We start from the raw sequence: 23,016 nt of genomic DNA on the forward strand, positions 1-23,016 counted from the left end.
TCCTAAACACCACTACTAAACCTACCAAACCAGGCCCGTGGTAATTGCTTAAGTCCATAGATTGCCTTGCGCAACTAACATACCAAACCAGCCTCTCCCTGAGCAACATACCCAGGAGGTTGCTCCATGTGCACCTCCTCTTGAAGATCACCATTAAGGAAGGCATTCTTAACATCAAGCTAGTACAACAGCCAATCAAAATGGACAGCAAGAAAAGTAATAACTCGTATAGATTACAACTTAGCCACTAGGGGTAAGGTCTCAAAGTAATCAATACTACCATCTTGTATGTGTTTGATCATATACACCCACCTACAACCAATTGCCTATTTTCCAATAGGTAAGAAGGTAAGGTCCTATGTGTGGTTAGACTGGAGAGCTTAAAATTCATCATCCATTGCTTTCTTCCAATCAGGTGAGGCAAGAGCTTCCTAAACAAACCTAGAGACAGATACAAGAAATAGAAGAGACACAAATTTCTTATGTGTGGTAGACAAATGAACAAGAGAGCAATAATGAGAGATGGGATGGTCAATAAAAGTACATTTGCCCTTACGTAAAGCAATGGGAAGATCAAAACTTGGAAGAGGATCTATCAATGGCTCAATGTTGGTGGAGAGGTGGAAGATAGAGTTTGAGCCGGTGTACAAACTAGTGCAAACTCCCAAGCATGTCCGACGTACACCTTATGAATTGATGGTTGAATGGGCTCCTCAATAATGGGAGTAGAAATCTACTGAAAAAAAAAAAAACTATAGAAAAAGAGGAAGTAAAGTATAAGGTTTTATGAGAAGAGGAAGAAGAAGAAAAAGAAAAAAGGAAGAGAAAGCAATCACTTCTAGCCACCCTCTTCCATTTGTATTTATACCCCCTCTCTTACGAAGTGCCTATCAACTTCAATATGTTTTGTCATGTCATGTTGAACTAGGTTGTGGGCAATATTGATTGCAATTTCGTTGTCACAGTATAACCATGGTTCAAAGTATCGATACACCCCTGTGTATTGGTAGGGGTGTATTGGTACTAAAAAATATCTGCTCAATGGGTTTTTTTTAGTTTTTTTTTTCAAAATTTGATTTTTAAAGATGTTTTTTAATGGTTTTTTTACTAAAATAAATGAGGGTCCCGAAACACTTGTAAATAGGTGTATCAAAACCAAAAGATACAATACGATACGTCCGATACAAGGCGTATCGTATCGATACTTTGAACCTTGAGTATAACATCATAGGCCCCTTTGCATCAATCCCAATCTCACCCAACAGGGACCTAATCCAAAGCAACTCTGAAACACCATGGGTTTGGCCTATAATCAGATTGGACTCATCTAAATCCGAGTTCGATTCAACAAGATATTAGTTGCATCTGACTCCAATCCAAAATCCGATCAGATTGTGTGCAAGGCATCCAAGTTCAAAACCGATCGGACTTTTTGGATTTTGGATTTTAATCTGACTAATGCTACTATAGATCTGTAAAACTTGAATTTTTATTTCAAAAGTTTTGAAATAAAACAATTCTTCACTTGAAAAAGAGTAATTTATTCAGAAAAAACAAGAATAAGAGATCAAATTAAACATGTAAGGTTACTGATTAAATTAAACATGTAATTTGTAATCTGTAATATATAACCACTTTTAATTTGTATATTGTAAGGTAAGTTAAACCTGTAATCTGTAATATATAATTGATCTATCAAAATAAAACAAAAAAAAAGAATTACTTTGTACAGAGAGCAAGAACAAAAGCCTAGCCTAGTTACAACTAAAGGAAGAAACCAAATAACAAAACAAGAAAAAAATTATCAAACAAAATAATCAAAATAAAAAATAAGGATTAAGGAACTTGCCGTTATCTTTAGTTCAGAGAATGAGAAGATTGTGTTCGGACTTCAATTGCAGAGAGGGGAATGGCGAGAATGAAGAAAAGGGTGGAATAAAGAACAACGAGTCGACAACGACAACAGCGAGAGTTGTAGTCTTGTAATCTTGTTGGTTGTTGCAGAGAGTGAGAGTTGAGAGAGGAGAGAACGACAACAAGGCGACGGTGAGAGTTGTAATCTTGCAATCTTGTTGGTTGTTATAGAGAGTGAAAGTTGGGAGAGGAGAAAACAGTAGCAAGGCGATAGCGAGATAGAAGAAAACCTGGGTTGAGAAGAAAATGTTGACTGATTTAGGGTTTAGGGCTGATCGACTGGGGGTTTGAGGAACAAATTTCCTTATTTACCCCCAAGAGATTTTATTTATTACATTAATGTATAAAAAAAATATAATATATAATATATAAATACATATAAAATATATATATATATATTAACTTATATATCAGACTCGGATTTTTTATCGGATCAGATGGGAGTGAATCCAAGTTCGATCCGATTTTTAATCAAATTCTACTTCTACCATTCGAATTCGATCCAATATGACATTTACCCCATCCAAATCCGAGATTACCAGATCGGGTCGTGGGTTTACGGGTATCATTGACAAGCCTAACCATGGGCCATAGACTTGTACTCTACTTCTGCACTTGACCTTGCCACCACTGATTGTTTCATACTTTTCCATGTAACCAAATTTCCTCCCACAAAGGAATATACTCCTGATGTATATCTCCTATCATCTAGGCAACCTACCCAATCTGCATCTGTGTAGGCTTCAAATTTCAAGTTCCCATGATCAGTAAATAAAATCCCTCTGCTAGGATGTTTCTTTAGGTATGCAAGTATCCTATCAATGGCCTCCCAGTGTTGAACCCGAGGAGCATGCATATACTGACTCACAACACTTACAACATAAGAAATGTTTGGATGTGTCATGAACAAATATAGCAGTCGACCTACCATTTTCTAATATCTCCCTACATCCTTAACAAACTCACCATCTAAATCATTAATCTTGTGGTTCTAGTCAATAGGAGTATCAGCTGGTTTAACTCCTACTTCCTTTAATGGTTAAATATCCTATGTTGGACCTTGCAACCTCAAACCCAAGAAAATATTTCAGCTCACCTAGTTCCTTAATTCCAAATTCCTACCGCAGTGACTTCTTGAGTGCATCAATCTCATTCAAATCATTCCTTATAACTATATCATCCGCATACACGATCAGCACTGACACAAGTTATTCTCCTCTTCAGAAAGAAAGTGTCATCCAATTGGGTTTACGTGTATCCAAAACTGATTAATGCCCCCTAAAACTATCAAACCATGTTCTAGGTGACTGCTTCGGACCATATAATGACTTCTTCAGCCTTCAAACCTTTCCTTCACCAACATCCTTATAAAATCCAGCTAGAAGGTCCATATACACCTCTTGTAAATCACCATTAAGGAAAGAATTTTTGACATCAAGCTGGAAGAGTGGCCATGAGTAAGTAGCTGCTAAAGACAAAATGATCCAAATTGAGCTCATCTTAGCCACTAGTGCAAAGGTCTCTAGATAATCTATACCATAGGTTCGTGTATACCCTTCTACAATCAACCTTTCCTTGTACCTCTCTATACTGCCATCAGCCCTATACTTCACAGTGAACACCCATCTACACTCAAATGTCTCCTCTGTAGGAAGATCAACTATTTCCCATGTTTGATTCTTAATCAAAGCCTCCATTTATTCTTGCATAGTTGTTCTCCACTCAGGTTTAGAGAGAGCCTCACCAACAATCCTACAGAGAAAGGAAGAAAGGAAAGTATGGTAGAAGGGAGATAGGCTATTGTAGGAAAGATGGTGTGAAATGCAACGGGCAATACAATTTCTCGTTCCCTTACAGAAATAGCATCAATAGGATCAGAAGCGATAGCACACTCAACTGACCTAGAACTCATAGTTTTCAAGGTGCCAAGACGAGGATAGGTGACATGGGGGGCCTTGTCGCCTAGTTGCCTAGGCGATGGATTTTTTTAAGTAAACAACACGTATCCAAGGGTAGTTCCCTAGGTTCTATAACCATATATATATATATATATATGGACTCAAATAAGGTAACATCCATAGTGACAAACCTACACCCCAACTTAGTACACCATCACAAACACCTTAAACAACCAACTCAAGGCACTAAAACCTCTTTTCCTAAGGGACAGTCAGTCCTTTTAAGTCCCTTTAGCTGCTTGTCTCGAAAAGGAGTTCTCAACTCCTAGGGCAAAAAAAGAGGTGTGAACAGTAACCAACAAGTTCAGTGCTCTGATAACATATTTCAACAGGGTAGACCAGTTCCACCCAATATTAGAGATTTTTTGTTGGGAGGTCTTTCATGTGAAAATTAGTAGTTGTGAACATCCTCAAATAAAAAGGCCAAATTGGTTTAGCTAGACTTGGCATGGATAGGGATTTATTATCGCAAAAGCTCAATGCCTTAGGAGTTGAGTTCTTGTCAGTAGGTCGGTCTCTCTGATCATAAATTTGATGCATGCTTCCTACTTCTGTAAACCATTTTACATTCTCTCATTTACACTTTTCATTTCATACAAAAACAAGCTCATTGCCTCCTCAAGAAAAGGAAAAAGAAGAGAAAGGTAGATTCAAATTTGTGTCTAACCACACTCTAGCCTTGTTAATCAGAACTATGCCCATCCACAAACAATTTACACAATACAGCTTCTCCGAAAAATGCTTGGTCAACCCATCCACAATTGATGCAAACAATTATGGCCTAAGCATTGAAATGTTAACTGAAACTCAGTATTCTTTTTCTCTACCCTAGTTGGTCTAGCACTAGTAATTGCCATTGCCTCCAATAGGGACCCTATGATACAATCCCCCTAAATCTACAAATACAAGTAAAAGACCTCCTTCTCTCTGTCAATTTATCTATTCATCCATCATCTAACTAACAAGATTGCTTCTGCTCTAATTTTCTTAGCACAAGGCCTAGTTTATTTTCCCATACAATTGTTCCGTCCTACGGTAATTGGTACAAACTTTTGCGATTAAACTTATGAATTTTAGACAGTAATAAAACCTACATTCTTACATGCTTTAAATCATATCTAAAAATTTCTGTCAACTACCTATTTAGATTTTGGAAGCACAATAACCAGTTCTAGAGGAAGAAACAAAAATGTTTCCAGCTCAAGATATATCAGATAATTCATCGCAATCCCATATACAAGAAATTTCCAGGTTACCTTGTTTTCATAGTCAAATGACAACAGAGATCTCCAGAAAAGGCAAAAAAAGATATGCAATATTCCCAAGGAAGAAACAAAAAAGTTTCCAGCTCAAGATATATCAGATAATTCATAACAATCCCGTGTACAATACATTTCCCGATTATCTTGTTTTCATAGTCAAATGACAACAGAGATCTCTAGAAAAGGCAAAAAAAGATATGCAATCAAGACAGTAATATTTTTTTCTTCTTTTATGATCAAGGCAATAGTAATTTTTTCTATCTTCTCATTTTAAATAAAATTTCTAGTAATTCGATCCGAACAGAAAAAAAAAAAAGAGAAAAAATAAAAGAAGATGACATCACATTTCAAACTAAAAACACTCTATACTTGTTTACCTCACCAGCATAGAGTTCATCAACCTGTAGTTGATTGGGTGATAAAACACCTATTTCATCAGCATAATAATCCTGTAATAAGCAAATAAAATAACTTTGAGATTAACATAGAGGATACAATTACAATACACCAAAATTAGTGAAATATAGAAAACTAAAGTATGCTATGTACTAAAGCTCTATATATATTATCACATTGCTTGCTCATCCTATTAGAGTATCTGGCAAGAGAGAAACTCTGGCATATTTGAAGACAGTGCTCAATCCATCTAAGTGCTCACTGCAGGCAGGTAGCACATCAGATCATAACTGTCAACATGTTCCATAAGATCTCAGTGGAGTCTATTTTATACAAGTAATTAACAATCTCTAGGACAGAACCATCTCAATGTAAGATTTGGGTACAGTCAACCACTCCCCTCTCCCCCTAACCAGGGCATCATCAAACTTAGTTCTGATGATTATTGGGAACCCTGGGCCCAAAGGGTGGACAAGTGTTGCATAAAATCTCCCAAATGGTTGCAGTTTCCTAGAGGAACGCATGTCAGATTCCAATATTCCATATATTGTTTAGAGAGGATTCTACATAACATTTTTCATTTCTTCCTTGCTTATTTTCATACAAGTAAACAGATAATGTACATGATAAGTCTCATTTTTCCTATATTACATTATGTAAGTAACAAAGATCAACTTTTAGGCCTTTTTCTATAGGTATATAATGTTGGAATTCAAAATATATGAACTACAACTTTTTGACAGTACATAAATAAAAAATATAATATTAAAAAGAAAAATAGAACGCAAGAAGTGAGCCTTGTAGCAGAACCAAAAAAACAGTCAAATTCAAAATATACAAATATACAACAGCCCCCACAATCTCAACACTGCCAGTACTACAAAAAAACCTGCACCCATTTCCACAAAAAAGCAACACAGTGCTTATTCACTGAGAAACCTAAACCTCAGCTACCAAAAACCTATAATCCCTTGTTCAATCACCTTGTTTCAGGGGACTCCCTCGCAAGTACAGTTCCACAAACCATGCAGCCTGTTTTTTGCCACTGTCACCTCTTCCTCTACCCCTAACACTCTTGGAGGCTCCCATCCCTAGTGAAGTTGGGGGATATAAACTCTTAAATAGCACCATGTTCTCTTTCTTTTTTTTCCTTTTATTTGATCACCTTTGGATCTAACCACTCAGAATTCTCAATGTCGTACCTCACTCTGAGTTTCAAAACCTCCAATTGATAGCTCCTTGCTTGCAGCCTCTCTCTACTGCCTCTCCGTTTCTTCAAGCCTTCTAAGCAAGCTCCAGAGCACTTCCATTATGTTCTTATGCAGGTAGAGGTGCAAAACGGAAGTGCCACCTGCAGGCTGGCAGCCGGCTAGCTACAGTGACGAGCCATGCTTGGAATGGCATGGCCCGCTAGGCCTGAGCCTTGGGCCATGTCAGGCTTCCTTTTTGGGGAATTCATGCCAAGCAGGCATGGCCCACCAGGCCCATGGGTTGGCCCGCTACAATGCAGATGGCCTGCAAAAGTGGGTTGTGCCGGTCCACCCCACATTACACCTCTATTTGGAGGTTGGATACAAAAAAAATGCTCATGATTCATCTTTATTCATCCATTGTGATCAACAAGGTCTTACTCTTTTTCTCATATATGCGTATGGCATTCTTATTACAGGTGATGATGGAGATGGCATTCAACAACTTAAGTTATTACTCCAAAAATCCTTCAAAATGAAGGATCCTAGACGTACTCTCTTGGATTAAAGGTCCACTCATCATCCCATGACCACTTTGTGAAGTGAAGGAAATATATCTTGGACCGAGATGTGATTTAATCCAATAAAATTCTACAAAAAAATTTCAGATTTAAGCAAAGAAAGAAAAGGAAGAGGATGACATCAAGAAAGAAGAAGAATAAGATGGAGAAGGGAGAAAGAAGAAGAGTATGATGTTCTCCTCTTCTACCTCTCTTAACTTTTACTAATCTTACTAAAACTAATCAAATTACAAGTCTGCCCTTAAGTGGGCGGCCAGCTCATCAATCTATTTAAGAAAAAACATAAAAAGGATTAATAGGCCCATGAAGGAAAAGCCCATTAACAAACAAAGCAACTAGGAAGAACAATAACAAGACAATAATGGGCTAGGGCCCATTCGGCCCAATCTCTACACTCCCCCTCAAGCTGAACATAGATATCAATCATGCCCAACTTGCTTATATAGTGTATAATGTTTTTCTTTGGGAACACCTTATGTCAAAACATCAGCCCAACTGTTCTTCATAAGCAATAAATGGCAGGCAAACTTCTCCTAAAGCAGCCATCTCCTGTATAAAATGCCTATCAACCTCTATGTGCTTAGTTATGTCATGCTAAGCAGGATTATGTGCAATGTTGATAGCGGACTGGTTGTCACAATATAGCACCATTGGCTTCTCAGGGTCAATATCCAATTCTCCTAAAGATCTCAGCCACAATAGTTTTGAAACTCCATGTGCATGCACTATACTCTGCTTCAACCAAGGATCTAGCCACTACAAATTGCTTTTTAGTCCTCCATGACACAATGTTCCCTGCCACCATAGCACAGTAACCTGAAGTGGATCTCCTATCATCCATATATCTAGCCCAGCCAACATCAGTGTATGCTCCCAACTTCATGTGTCCATGCTTAGCAAACAAAATACCCTTCCCTGGAATCCCTTTCAGGTAACACAAAACCCTCTCCGTAGCTGCTAAATGTGTATCTCTAGGAGAATGCATGAACTGACTTAAGACACTAACTGCATAGGAAATATCTGATCAAGTCATACAAAGATATAACAACTTCCCAAGCAATGTCTAGAACACTCTCCTATCAGTCAACAATTCACCATTAGTAGCTGAAAGCTTGTGATTTAGGTCTATAGGAGTGGAAGCTAGTTTAGCACCTAGTTTGAGAAATGAAGATACCATCCTTAAACCAAGCAACTTCAATTCCCAAGAAATATATGAGTTCACCTAAGTCTTTGATCTCAAACTCAGTGGTAAGAAATCTTTTGAGATTAATCACTTCTTAAGTGTTATCATCAGTACCCCAATGTCATCAACATAAACAATCTTAAGGGTCACCAAGGAGTCTCTCCTCGTAACAAAGAGGGCATGATCAAACTGAGTTTGTGTGTAACCAAAATTAATAAGGGCAGCCCGGAAACTCTCAAACCGGGCTCTAAGAGATTGCTTGAGGCCATAAAGAGGCTTCCTCAATTTACACACTTCGCCTTGCATTTCCTTCCCATACACCCCTAGAGGTAAAGACATATAGACCTCTTCATGTAAGTCTCCATTCAAGATAGCATTTTTAACATCAAGTTGATAAAGTGGCCAATCAAAGGTAGTAGCTAGAAATAGCAAAACCTGAAATGAAGTGATTTTAGCCATAGGGGCAAAAGTCTCTAGGTAATCAATACCATACATTTGGGTGTATCCTTTAGCGACTAAACGAGCCTTAAACCTCTCAATAGTACCATTAGATGATACTTAATAGTGAACATCCACTTACAAACAACTAGTTCCTTCCCCTTAGGCAAGTCCACAATTTTCCAAGTATTGTTCTTATGAAAAGCATCTAGCTCAGTCATCATAGCATCCCTCCATTCTGGTTTGGTTATTCCGAGATAGACCTGGGAATTGCATGTTTAGAAACAGAGGCAAGAAAGGAGTAACAGGTAGGAAAAGAAGGTTGTAGGATAGGTGTTTGGAAGTGCAATGGGTTGTACACTTTTGTTTGCCTTTGCGAAGGGCAATAGGAAGATCAAGGTCTGGGTCTGGGAAGCTATCAGAAGGGGTAGAGGAGGGTTTACCTACTACCTCAATAGTGATGGGAGGTGCAAGAAGCTCAATTGAAGAAGGGGAAACAACTTGCTCATACCTAAGTCTTTGTCTTTGGTACCTACCACCTTTGGACAATAGGATAAGAAGTAAACGTGGGAGGATGAGTTGGAGGAGGAGGGGGAGCAAGAACACGTGAAGGAGACTCAATAGAACACTCAAGAGGAACCAAAGAGGAACAGCCGGGGAAATAGCAAATAACTCCTCTAAATGCTCTCCCTCAGGAGAAGTACCAAACAAAGGGATGGACTCTGCAAATGCGACATCCATGGACACAAAGCGGGTGCCACAAACTGGATCAAAATAGCAATATTCCTTTTGTATAGAGGCATATCCTAGGAAGACACATTTGTGTGCTTTAGGCTCGAACTTATGTCTTTGATGACTGTGAACATGAACATAACAAGTGCACCCAAAAACTTGGAGAGGAAGAGAGAAGAGATCCTCATATGGAAAGAGGAGGCTAAAGGGGTTTTAAAACCCAGAACCCAGGAAGCCATACAGTTTATCAAGTATGTAGCTATGAGAAGAAAAAAAGGAAGCTTCTAGCAACTTCAATCGCATGACAGTTCTTCCTTTCCGCCACTCTATTTTGTTGTGGAGTGTAGGAACAAGAACCCTGATGTATAATCCCAAAGGAATCAATGTAGGATGTAAGGTTCTTCTAAAAATATTCCTTAGCACTATCATATCGGAATATTTTGATCCGAGTGTTAAATTGGGTAAGGATAAGTTCATGGAATTTTTGCACAATAATTGGCACTTCATCCCGGGATCTCATACGGTAAATCCAAGTATAGCGAGAGAAATCATCAACGAAAAGGATAAAATACTTGTAACCCCCCATAGAAGATAAATGATATGGCCCCCACACAATATGGAAAGGAGAAACTGATCTTTTACTACTCATTGAATAAGACTATCTACAATGTTTTGCTCACATGACTCGCAATGAAGACTCAACAAGGATATTCCCTTAAACATCTCTGGAAATAAATGACTCAAAGCAAAAAAAGGCAAATGACCAAATCTTAAATGACATAACATGACTCTATCAACTGACTCTAATGAAATAGACTCCAAAGCAACTCCACTAGGTGGTCCAAGAATTCGATCAGGTGTATTCAGCAAGTAAATTTCGTTTGCCTCATGGCCACTCCCAGTCATCCTCTAAGATTTTAGGTCCTGAAAAACAGAGTGAGTAGGGAAGAAAGTTACACTGCAATTCATTGATTTAGTTAAGCTACTAACAGATAAAAGGTTTGTGTTAAGTTTGGGAACATGAAGAACAGAGGATAAAACAAGGGAGTCAAAGGCTTTGATATTCCCTTTGCCGGATATGAGAGCAAGAGACCCATCAGCAAGGGATATTTTCTCTCTATCAGAGGGGAGCTGATATGAACAAAAGAGGTTAGATATGCTGACCATATGGTCTGACGCACCAGAATCAACAATGCAAGGGATTTTACGATTACCAGAAGTAGTAGCATTATTTGCAGAAGCACGAGTGCCTGAGTGAGCAAATGCAGATGAAGAGGTGTTGCCTGAGGAGTTGGAAGCTGCAACGATAGTCTCTAAATGATTAATTAGCCTCCCGTACATTTCACAGTCTACCTTTACTATTGCCAACTACTCCATAGCAGATTTCTCTTCACTTTCTCTATTTCCCCTTCAGGTGTTGTGGCAACATTTGCATTCTTAGGCTTTCCCAGTGTTTTAAAAGTGAAAGGCGCAAAAAAGGTCCAAGGGTCAATTTGCGCCTAAGGCACAAGGAACAAAGAGAGGTGCACACCTTTTTAGGCAAGGAGCAAAAATAAAAAATAAAAAAAAAGAGGCTAAAAATAAAAAAAGCCAAAAATGCAAAGAATGCAAAAAATTATTAAACATAATATTAATAAAAATATAAACTTTCATTTTAAAATAAATGTTTTGAAAAACCTATTATCTAATATTAAAATACATAAACATAACATGTAAAGCATATTCAAATGAGAATTTAAAAATAAAATCAAATATATAAAACATTTTCAAGCATATAAAACCCACAATCTCTTTTTTTCTCAATTGCATTACTTCAAGTAGCTAAGGTGATGAGTAGAAGATCAAGACTGTAATCAGTCTTGAATCCTAATAGGTTTTAGGTTTGCAAAACAGAAGAAAAGTGAGAGAAAGGAGAGAGAAGAGAAGAGAAACAAGAGAACACAAGTTGTTGAAAGGAGGGACAGATTCAGTGGGCTATATTAATAGCTGAATGTCGATCAACTTCGATATGTTTAGTTCTGTCATGCTGCACTGGGTTGTGGGCTATATTAATAGCTGCCTGATTATCACAATATAGCATTAAGGGCTTTTCATAGTCAATACCCAACTCTTCAAGTAGTGACCTCAGCCATAAGATTTCAACCACTCCATTAGCCATTGACCTGTATTCCGCTTCAGCACTGGAGCGAGAAACAACACTCTGCTTCTTACTCCTCCAAGAGACAAGGTTACCTCCCACCAGGGCACAATATCCAGAGGTAGACCTTTTGTCATCAACACTTCCAGCCCAATCGGCATCTGTATAGACTTCCACCCTCATGTGATTATTGTTCTTGAGCAATATACCTCTACCCGGGCATCTCTTCAAATATGCTAATATTCCCTCTGCCGCAAGAAGATGAGAAGTCCTAGGGGAGTGCATGTACTGGCTAACAACACTAACTACACAGCTGATATCCGGCCGAGTGAGGCAGAGATATAGAAGCTTTCCAACCAACCGTTGGAACATAACTTAGTCTTCAAGAGGCTCCCCACCCACTGCACTAATCTTGTGATTTTGTTCGATGGGTGTATCAGCTGGCTTAACACCCAACTTTCCAGTTTCCGCCAACAGATCTAGAACATATTTTCTCTGAGAGATAAAAATCCCCTGCTTGGATCTAGCAACCTCAATACCCAAAAAGTACCGTAGTGCACCAAGGTCTTTCACTTCAAACTCTTGATGAAGGAGCTGTTTGAGGGACTCAATCTCATGACTGTCATTTCCTGTCACCACAATATCATCAACATATACTGCTAGTAGTGTCAGAGAGGACTCCACCCTCTTGATGAATAGTGTATGATCTAATTGGGCCTGTACATAACCAAACTTTCCAAGGGCTAATCTGAACCTATCAAACCAGGCTCTAGGTGACAGATTCAAACCATACAATGCCTTGTTTAATCGGCAAACCTTCTTACCTGTCTCTGTATCATAGAATCCAGGAGGCAACTGCATGTAAACCTCTTCTTGTAAGTCTCCATTCAGAAAGGCATTTTTAATATCCATCTGAAACAGGGGCCAAGAATGATTTGCTGCAAGGGATAACAGAACTCGGATGGTGGTCATCTTGGCTACTGGGGCAAAGGTCTCCAAATAGTTTATACCATAAGTCTGAGTGAACCCCTTTGCAACCAGCCGGGTTTTGTACCTTTCAATAGAGCCATCAGCATTATGCTTAACAGTGAACACCCATTTGCATCCCACCGGTTTCTTTCCTTTTCGTGGGTCAACCAGTGCCCAAGTATTATTCTTCAACAGGGCATCCATTTCGACTTCCATTGCATCTTTCCATTCTGGAACTGATAAGGCTTCTTGCACTGTTCTTGGAATAGAGACATCGGCAATGGAAGTGAGATAGGACCGGTAAGATGGTGATAGACGATCATAGGATAAGAACTGTGAGATGTTGTGAGCTGTAGAAGTGGTGCAATGTCGTTTCCCTTTGCGAATGGCAATAGGGAGATCAAGGTCATCCACAGGAGGGGAAGTGGCAACAGTGAGAGGTATCTCAGTAGGCTCTGGATCTGGAGTCGCAGAAGGAACTGGAGCTGGCCGGGACTGCCGAAGACTAGGATCAACTTGCCCGCATCGCCTGTGATAAACTCTCAACTCCGACTCCCTCTGACCACCCTCACCACTACAACCTTCATTACCCAGTGGAATAGGTAAAGGAACAGCCCCACTTCTACCAGCCCCACTTCCACTCTCACTGCTCTCCCCCTGAGGAAAGAAACTCAAAGCAACCCCACTCTCACTGCTCTCCCCCAGAGGAGAAACCCTAGGATAATAGGGTGTCTCCTCAAAGAAGGTGACATCCATGGAGACAAAACGTTTCCCTAAAACCGGATCATAGCAGCAACAACCCTTTTGAGTTTGTGCATAACCAAGGAAAATGCATTTAGAGGCCTTAGGTTCAAACTTGGAATGATGAGGCCCGAGAAGCTGAACGAAACAGGTACAACCAAAGGTTTTAAGGGGAACAATGAACAACTCCTCGTCTGGGTATAGAAGGGAAAAGGGGGTTCTCATATCAAGGACCTGGGAAGGAACTCGATTAATGAGATAAACTGTCGTGAGGATAGCATCACCCCAGAAGCGAATAGGTACATTGGAGGTAAACATAATGCTTCTAGCCACCTCCAAGATATGCCTATTCTTCCTTTCGGCAACGCCGCTCTGCTGTGGTGTATAAGGGCAAGGGCTCTAGTGAATAACTCCATGGCTAAGAAGGTAGGAGGTCAATGGCTGAACAAAATATTCCTTTGCATTATCAGATCTAAGGACTTTAATTTTGGTTCCAAAATGAGTGAGAACCATCTGATGGAAGTTTTGGGTCAGAGCAGGAACCTCATCCCGAGAACGCATAAAATAGACCCAAGAAAAATGGGTATGGTCATCAACAAACAGTAGAAAATATCTGTACCAACCCATAGAAGAGATATGATATGGCCCCCAAACATCAGTATGCATAATATCAAAAGAGGAATTACTCCTTTTATTACTTAAAGAATAAGAGGTTCTACAATGTTTGGCAAACTCACAACTCTCACACCTCAACTTTGATAACTCAACAGACTCAAATAAAGCAGGAAACAGACTCTTCAAAGACTTAAAAGACAAATGACCTAATCGGTTATGCTTTGGCATAACCGAACTCACAGACTGGGAAACAAAAGACTTCTTATCCACTGATTCCTCCCGACGAGAACTCTCTCCAAGCAGATAGATCCCATTCGTCTCACGGCCAGTCCCAATCACCTTCCTCGTCTCCAAATCCTGAAAAACACATCGGTCAGGGAAAAAGGTTACTGAACAGTTCATGTGTTTAGTAATACTACTAACTGAAAGCAGGTTAGTATCAAGCTTAGGAACATGCAAGAAAGAAGATAAAGAGATAGTATCCGATAGCTTGATGTCCCCCTTGCCCGAAATGGGAACAAGAGAGCCATCAGCAATGGATACTCTATCTCGGCCAGAGGACAAGTGATAGGAAGTGAACAAAGATGGCAAGCTAGTCATATGGTCAGATGCACCTGAATCTATTACCCAACAATGATCAGTATTACCTGGAGCTAAAGCATGGTAAGCTGAGGCTCGAGTACCTGAATGTGCAAATGCAGATGTGGCAGGAGCTGATGGTGACTGAGATGGCTGAGCTGAACTCCCAACTTCCTTTTCCAACTGTATGAGGGCAGCCCGAACAGCAGCTAAAGTCTCTAGGGATGTGCCTGATGAGGATGTTGAATCAGTGTTCACTGCCATATGAGCATTACCCTTCTTATTTCTTAGTTTTGCTGGGATCAAGTGAGGATGTAGCTTCCGACAAGTATCTTTTGTGTGCTTGGGTTTCTTGCAATGTTCACCCCCTGGCTTAGGTTTAATAGCTGTCAAGGCTGGGAAAGAGGGCTGAGGCTGCATCATGACTTTCCTCCTGGTCTCTTCACTATGCACCAGGGAGTATGCTTGATAAAGGGTCACACTATCTCTTGCCAATATCTGTTGTCGCACAATGTCATATTCTGAATTTAAACCAGCCAGAAACTCAAATACCCTATTCGTCTCGACTTGCTTTCTGTGAGTCTATGCATCTTTGGGACTCTCCCACTCAAGGGTCTCTAGATGGTCAATCTCATGCCACAAGGATTTCAAGGTAGAGAAGTAGACAGAAACTGGCTTCTCTCCTTGTTTAAGGTTGTTCACCTCACACTTCAGTTCATAGGCTCTGGCAACATTAAGGGGTTGGGAATAGGTTTCTTTCACAACATCCCATATCTCTTTGGCTGTCTTTGCCCACAAGTAATTCCGGCTGATATGTGGCTGCATAGAATTACACAGTCATGCCATAACCAAATAGTTCTCTTGAACCCACTTGGTGTATGTTCGGTCCTCCTTGGAAGGTTCTTTCACATCTCCCAAGAGGTAACCCGGTTTTCCCCTTCCTCCAATAGCCATCATGGCTGATTGAGCCCACTCCAAATAATTTGACCCATCAAATCTCATAGTTGTAATCTGAAACCCGGTTTCAGATACACTACTATAACTGTGGTTTCCAAAACTACTTTCTCTCTGACCCTTAAACTCCATCTTTGATCAAGATTCAGTGGCTACAAACTGTTAGAGCCACTATACCAGAAAACAGAGTCAAACAAGCAAGTCTGGAATCTGATCCGAAACCAACACAAATCTAATCTGATCTGAAATCTGATCTGATCCAATCTGAAACCAACCCAAATCTGATCTGAAATCAATCGCCTATCACAGTATATGCAAGAAATAAACTCAAATCTGATCTGAAATCAATCGACATGCACAGTACCAGGCAGCCTATCAATCTGAGATGCTATTTACTGAAATCACTACTGTGGGGCCCACTGCTGCGAGAGCAAAATTAGGGTTTCAACTGTAGGTCTGAAGTAAGTGCTCAGCTGCACTCTCCAAGCAGTCCGCACAAGTGGGACTTGTCGTGGGGCAATATGAAACCCTAAAAATTAATCACCTTTAAAGAAGGGGGGTTCGGCCCAACAGTCAAACCCTAGAAACAAACTTAAACACAGTTCGGTCCCTCTTTCTAGATAGGTCCAACCTATCTTGACTGATTGCAGTCTCTGAAACTCAGTATAAAAAACTTACTTATGTACTTCGGTTTACTGTCTTCTAGGGTTACCTGAACCCTAACCTTCACTGCCCCTTCCTGATTACCAACTCTCTGCAAGCCGTGGCAAGTCTTCAACTGCTGCGAACCTCTTCTGGTAATCTCCAAGATTCAGCCACCGAAAACTTCTTCAAAGCTTCCAGCCCTAGCTAGTCCTCATGTGGTCGGCTGGACTAGACACACATGAGAAGCCCTAGATAAGGCTCTGATACCAAGTAGAAGATCAAGACTGTAATCAGTCTTGAATCCTAATAGGTTTTAGGTTTGCAAAACAGAAGAAAAGTGAGAGAAAGGAGAGAGAATAGAAGAGAAACAAGAGAACACAAGTTGTTGAAAGGAGGGACAGATTCTAAACTAATCTGCCGCCGCCACTCTCTTAATATTTATAGGTTATGTTTAGTACATAATGGAAAGGACACATCTGCCCTTAGTACTTACATAATAAATAAAGTAAATAAAAGCTGAAATAAATAACAACTGAATTAACAAACTGACACTGCTATAACTGAAACAAATAACTACACTGCTGTCCTACAAACACAGTGGGGACCACTGCAGTGGGGCCCACATCAGTGTTCTCTACATGATGTAAAACATATTACATTCCTGATTCTACGAGCTGCCTTTTGTACACGCCACTCGAGGCAAGCCCAAACAAGTCCACGTTAGGGACTTGTTCATTCATTCGTCAAAATAAAATGTCTTATTAAAAAGCAATAAAAACTATAAAATCATTATTTTTTGTGTGAGAACTAAGAATTTAAGACCTAACGTGAACTTGTTTGGGCTTGCCTCAAGGGGCGTGAAACGGGGTCTGGGGGCAAAGCCCCCAGCCCAGCCGCTAGACACAAAAAAGCAAAAAAGTGTCAAAGTTTCAAAAGGCGCACGCTTAGGCTAAGGCGCACCAGGCGTGCGCTTTTTGAAAGGGCTACGCCTAGGACCTAGGCAAGGCGCCTACCCTAAAATGCACCTAGGCGTGCCTTTTAAATCATTGGGTTTTCCATGCCGACAATTATTCTTAAAGTTGTTGTTATTGTTCTAAAACCTTTTTGAGAGAAGATCAGGGTGAAATTTCCAACAAGTGTCCTTAGTATGTTTCGGTTTCTTGCAATGTTCACATATCACCTCTTTCTTCTTAGTCGGTCCCTTTTGGCTTTATTCCAACCATGGTTTCAAATGTCGCGATATTTTGCTAATGTCGCCCAACATATGTCAACTTTGAGGCTCATCAACATGAAAGTTGATGGTAATATAAACTTTACATTATTTCGGTCAACATTTCCTATATTTCGGAAATGTCGAGCAAGTCGGTCCAAATAACCAAAAAAAGACAATCCTTCCTATTATGTCGGCAGGCATGTCGACTAACATACAACAATGGAATAATGTTTCACATCAAACAGAAAAAAGAGAGACATTTTTTAAAAGCAAACTGAATTCCTACAATCATTCATACACAAATACACGCTTAAAAAAAAAGAACAAGGGGAAAGAAAGAAGACAACATGCTTACAAAAAATCATCATACACTCGTTGATGGTTATAAGAAAGGAACAAGAGGAAAGAAGGGTTTCATAGAATGGGTTTTTTGTTTACAACTTTACATACCTGGAGGCTGGAACCAAAAGCATAGAAGTTGAAAGGAGCTTGGCTTTGGAGCAATGAAGCTTGGTTTTGGATTTAAATCAGCAACCAGTTGGAGACTTGGAGGCTGAACTGCTGGAGCAACAGCCAACAACCAAAAATTGAGGCTTTTCATCCCAGCCATTCTCGAATCTCGAGTAAGAGTAAGCAAACCCTCTTCCAAATTTTTTAGGAGCAAAAAAAAGAAAAAAGAAAAACTTGAGGCGAAGTCGTGAGGAAGATTTTTCTGCTAGAAGCCTAGAACTTGAAGCTTGCAATCTGATCTTCGTTTTCATGCCTTCAAGTTTCTGGCTTTCTGCAGTTGTAAAGGTTGAAGTTCTGTTGCAAAGCTGCAAAGCATAGCCTCTCAGTCTCAGCTCCATTCGAATGTAATCTGTCTTTTACTCTTATATTACTTAAATTATCTCCTCTCTAAGTAACTTAAAAGTTTTACTATTATGTGTGGTGGTCTATGAAATGTCCATAGACCATCACAACAAATATATCATGCATTTTTCTGTTCTACAATAGATGAAGGTTTACCGCAATTTTGTAAACCTTCGAAAAAGATACCAATTAAATGTTAATTTATTAGTATAATATATTAGTATATTATATTAATATAATGCAGTATATTAATATAAATCGTTCCATTAATAATTTATATTTAATATTTCAAATAAAATATTTATAAAAAAGAATTAACAAAAAATAAAAACAAAAGAATAAATTAATTACTTTATAATATAAAATATAAAATATTTTTCAAGTAATAAAATATTAACTAGTTAGTATTTTTAAAATATTTATTAAAAATCAGAATAAATTCATTAAGTTTTATAAGAAATCAGAATTTATTATAATCTTAAATTTAGGCAAGATGTGGCCTAAGCGTAAAGCCACCCACCCCTTATGAAATAATGGGCCCTTATTTGGATGAAGAAAAGAGTGAAATAAAAGTATATATAGAATCTCTTAAGCTGAATTGGCCTAAATATGGGGTAACAATTATGTGTGATGGCTGGACAAGTCCTACAAGGCTGTCTGTTATTAATTTTATGGGGTAACAATTAGTTCAAGAACAAAAATGCACCCAGGTAGATGATATCATAATGCCAAAACTCAAAGCTGAATTAGAGAGTGTCTATTTAGTTTTTTTAAATTAGATTTCATGAATCTATTTTTAAATATAGTTGAACAATCAAACTGACACTAAAAAAATTAATATTTACAATTGAATGGTGAAGGATGTATGGACTTGATGCTCCTACTTTGAGACGTATAGTAGCTACATCATCAAGATGTGAACGAAATTGGAGCACGTTCTCTCTTTATCCACACAAAACAATGGAACCGCTTGGGTCCTGAAAAGCTTAAAAAATTAGCTTTTGTCCACTACAACTTGAGGCTCAAGGCAAAACATCTTAAAGGTGATGAAGAAAAAGCGATTTATACTGATCATTTGGACCTCTTAGATGTATATGCTAAAGAAGATGAAGAGAACCCACTCTATGAATGGATAAAGTCTCTTGAGCCTTTGTTAGATGAACCAAGTGGAAGGCCAAATTCTCAGATAGCCAATGAGATGGGAATTAATGTCAATGATTTTATGGCATCTCAAAATCAAGGGCAACAACAAATTGAGGAAGAGGAAGATGAAGATGAAGATGAAGATGAAAATTGGTCTGATGAATTTGAAACTCCAAACAACACAAAAAGTGGAAGTGGTGGGGGTAGTGGTGATGGTGATGATGGTGGTGGTAATGGTGATGATGGGGTAAATATCCAAGAACATAATAAGAATCAAAATCAAAGACATTTGAGCCCAAATATTAGAGGATCAAAGTTAGATCATGGTCAAGCTTCTCATGTTACCACTTCTACAAATGAACTGAGAAGGCAATATCAATGACAAAGGAAGAGAGTAGAAGCTGATTATGAGCAACCATTGTCAAAAAACTTAAGCTCAATGGAGATAGACAATTCTTCTAGATCTTATAAGTGGGGCATTGCGGGTTCTACATCATCATATGGCTATGAATATCCACTTCAAGTCAAGATAGCCAAACTCAATCACAAGCATTTAGGATTGGAACCCAAAATTATGATAATAGGCTCTTTGGAAAAGATCCTAACATGACCTCTTATTGTTATGGATATGGATATGAACAATACCCCCAAATAGGAGGTTCTCAAAGAACTGACCAAGCAAACAATCAACACTTTGTAGAAGATTACAAGAGGTGGTATTATCAAAATGTGATGAGCTGGCAAAAACATTGCAAACCACCAGAACAATAGTATTATCGCCCACCTAATGGAGATGATGACCACCAGCCACCTAGAAATTCTTTTTTGATGTGATTTTAATTTGAGTTTTTATTTATGTAATAGATCATGTAGTTTAACTATTAACACTAACTCTTGAAGTTTGTAGGGTGATTTCATTTTTTATAATTTTACTACCAATCTTAGTTTTTTGGCTTTATGTGATGGTTTGAATGTAATGCTATACCTTATTTTTATTTATATAATAAATTAGGCAATTTAGGTGTTAATTGTTTACTTTTGAAGTCTATAGGACAACTTTGTCATTTACTAATTTGTTATTGATCTTAGTTTCTTAGTTTTATATAATGGTTGGGAATAAGATAATAGTCTAGAAATATGTATTAATGCTTCTTTTATCATTTTACAAAATATCATTGCATATTTCCACAATGTCTCTAATTTTTACAATATTTCTCCTCGACATTACCGACATATGTCCTATATTTTGGTAAGTGACATTTCCATCGACATCGACATTTTAAACCTTAATTCCAACATGTGCAAAATGTTCTAAAGTTGATCCATGTAACTGTACTTGTCACCTATTCTCTTCCCTACTCACCATAAAATATGCTTGAGCAAGGGTTACTTCATCTCTAGCTAAAATATTGTCTTGTAATGTCAAACTCAAGGTTGAGTCCTGTAAGAAACTCGAACACCCTGCTTCTTTCCACCAGTTTCCTAAATGTCTCTACATCCTTGGTGCTCTCCCATACAATTGTTTCCATAACATCAATCTCCTGCCACAATGACTTCAACATAAAGTAGTAGACAGCTACACTCTTCTCCCCCTGTCTGAGATTGTTCACATCATTCTTCAACTTATAAGCTCTTGCAACATTCAATTTCTGAGAATATGTTTTTGTGACACTATCCCAAATCTCCTTGGCCAAAGTCATCTAGAGGTAATGTTGACTTATGCAAGGCTGCATAGAGTTTACTAACCACTCAATCACTATGTAGTTTCCTTGCATCCATTTTTCATATATAGGATCAATCCCTGTCGGTTTCTCTTTACTACCCATGAGATACCCCAATTTACCTTTACTACAGGATAAATCCTTATAGATAGTGCCCAGGCCAGATAATTTGTTCCATCTAGTTTGATTGTAGTCACTCCAGACAAAATATAATCTATGGGACCAACCCCGAACATCAGAATCTACTTCGTCCCACTTCCAGATTGCTTCATTGACCAAACAAACATCCAAAAACAAGGTTTTTAGTCTTTATGGACCTAACTGAGGTTAGTCTAGTACCTAAAGGTCCCAAATTTAGGGTTTCACTACACCAGGCTTTGGGGGAGAAGAGAGAAGAAGCAACTACTCCTACCAAAGCTTCCCGAAAAAACTCTCTAGTCAACTAGGGTTTTGGGCAAAAAATTAGTAGCCTCACTTTCTTGGCAATCTACAGCTAGATTCTAACTATCCAAACCCTTTACCGACTAGGCATAAAAGTTCTTTGAACAATCAACAACTTCTCTCCATGAACTCTTCTAATCAAAGGGTGTATGGGAAAAGAAAGAAAAACAAAATATTAAAGACTTCTCTGATACCAAGATGTGATTTAGTCCAATAAAATTCTGCAAAATAATTTCAGATTTAAGCAAAGAAAGAAAAGGAAGAGGAAGAGGAAGACAGCAAGAAAGAAGGGAAGAGGAAGAAGGGAAAAAGACGAAGAGTACGATGGTCTCCTCTTCTACCAAGATGTGATGTAGTCCAATAAAATTCTGCAAAATAATTTCACATTTAAGCAAAGAAAGAAAATGAAAAGGGAAGAAGAAGAAGAAGAAGGAGGAGGGAAAAAGAAGAAGAGTACGATGGTCTCCTCTTCTACCTCTCTTAACTTTTATTAATCTTACTAAAACTAATCAAATTACAAATCTGCCCTTAAGTGGGCAGCCATCTCATCAATCTACTTAAAAAAACATAAAAAAAGGATTAACAGGCCCATAAAGGAAAAGCCTATTAATAAACAAAGCAACTAGGAAGAACAATATTAAGACAATAATGGGCTAGGGCCCATTCAGCCCAGTCTCTCTACAAATCTGATCAAGCTTGCTCATCTCACTAACATTAAGTAGGTTGACACTCCTATGGAATTGATCAAGTATAGGAAAAATGTAGAGTTCCTACCCAATCCTAATTTACATTGACAACTTGTTGGCAGCCTCATCTATCTCATACTAACAAGCCCTAACATTGCCTACTGTCACGGACCTAGACTCTAGCGTCTCGTACGGCACTTGGGCAGCAATCCGCCGCTCCACAAGTCAGCCTTCCCTACTTAGAGCACTCTCCTGGCTCTTGAGACCAAGTAGCTTACCAACTCGTCCCTCATACTAAGACACACTTAGGCAACAAAGGCACAAAGCACACAAGGAAAGAGAGATGGAGAACTCAAAGGAACTCTTTGTATTGCTCAAGAGAGGGATACAACACTTGATTGCTTGGTTACTTGATTGAGTGCAAATGAGGGAGGGGGTCCCCTTTTATAGGCACTTCCACCTCCTTAAAGGATTTCTCTAGAAAATGAATGTTCTAGGCTTGCTTCTAGAGTCCTTCTTCTAGATTTATCTTAGTTCCCTTAGATACACGAATGCTCTAGAATAGTTCTAGAAGTATGTACAAAGTTCAAGGGTGTCCATGAGGCTTCTAGAATGCTTCCGGAATCTCCTTGAGCTCTCTTGAAGTGTCTTGGGGCTTCTGAAAGC

At 38.8% G+C, this 23,016-nt stretch overlaps 1 protein-coding gene across 1 annotated transcript in view; it reads right to left on the reverse strand.

Annotated features, from left to right (window-relative positions):
• The window catches only part of LOC104605806 (Small GTP-binding protein), a 91,965-nt gene that overhangs the window by 15,288 nt on the left and 53,661 nt on the right, over positions 1 to 23,016 (reverse strand). Inside the window, exon 10 of the mRNA XM_010270707.3 lies at positions 5,512 to 5,583. Within this exon, the coding sequence (XP_010269009.1) occupies positions 5,512 to 5,583 (72 nt within the window). The remainder of the gene's footprint in view (positions 1 to 5,511; positions 5,584 to 23,016) is intronic.

Source organism: Nelumbo nucifera, chromosome 1 (assembly GCF_055504915.1).
Source record: "Nelumbo nucifera cultivar China Antique chromosome 1, China Antique-T2T, whole genome shotgun sequence".
Classification (NCBI taxonomy): domain Eukaryota; kingdom Viridiplantae; phylum Streptophyta; class Magnoliopsida; order Proteales; family Nelumbonaceae; genus Nelumbo; species Nelumbo nucifera.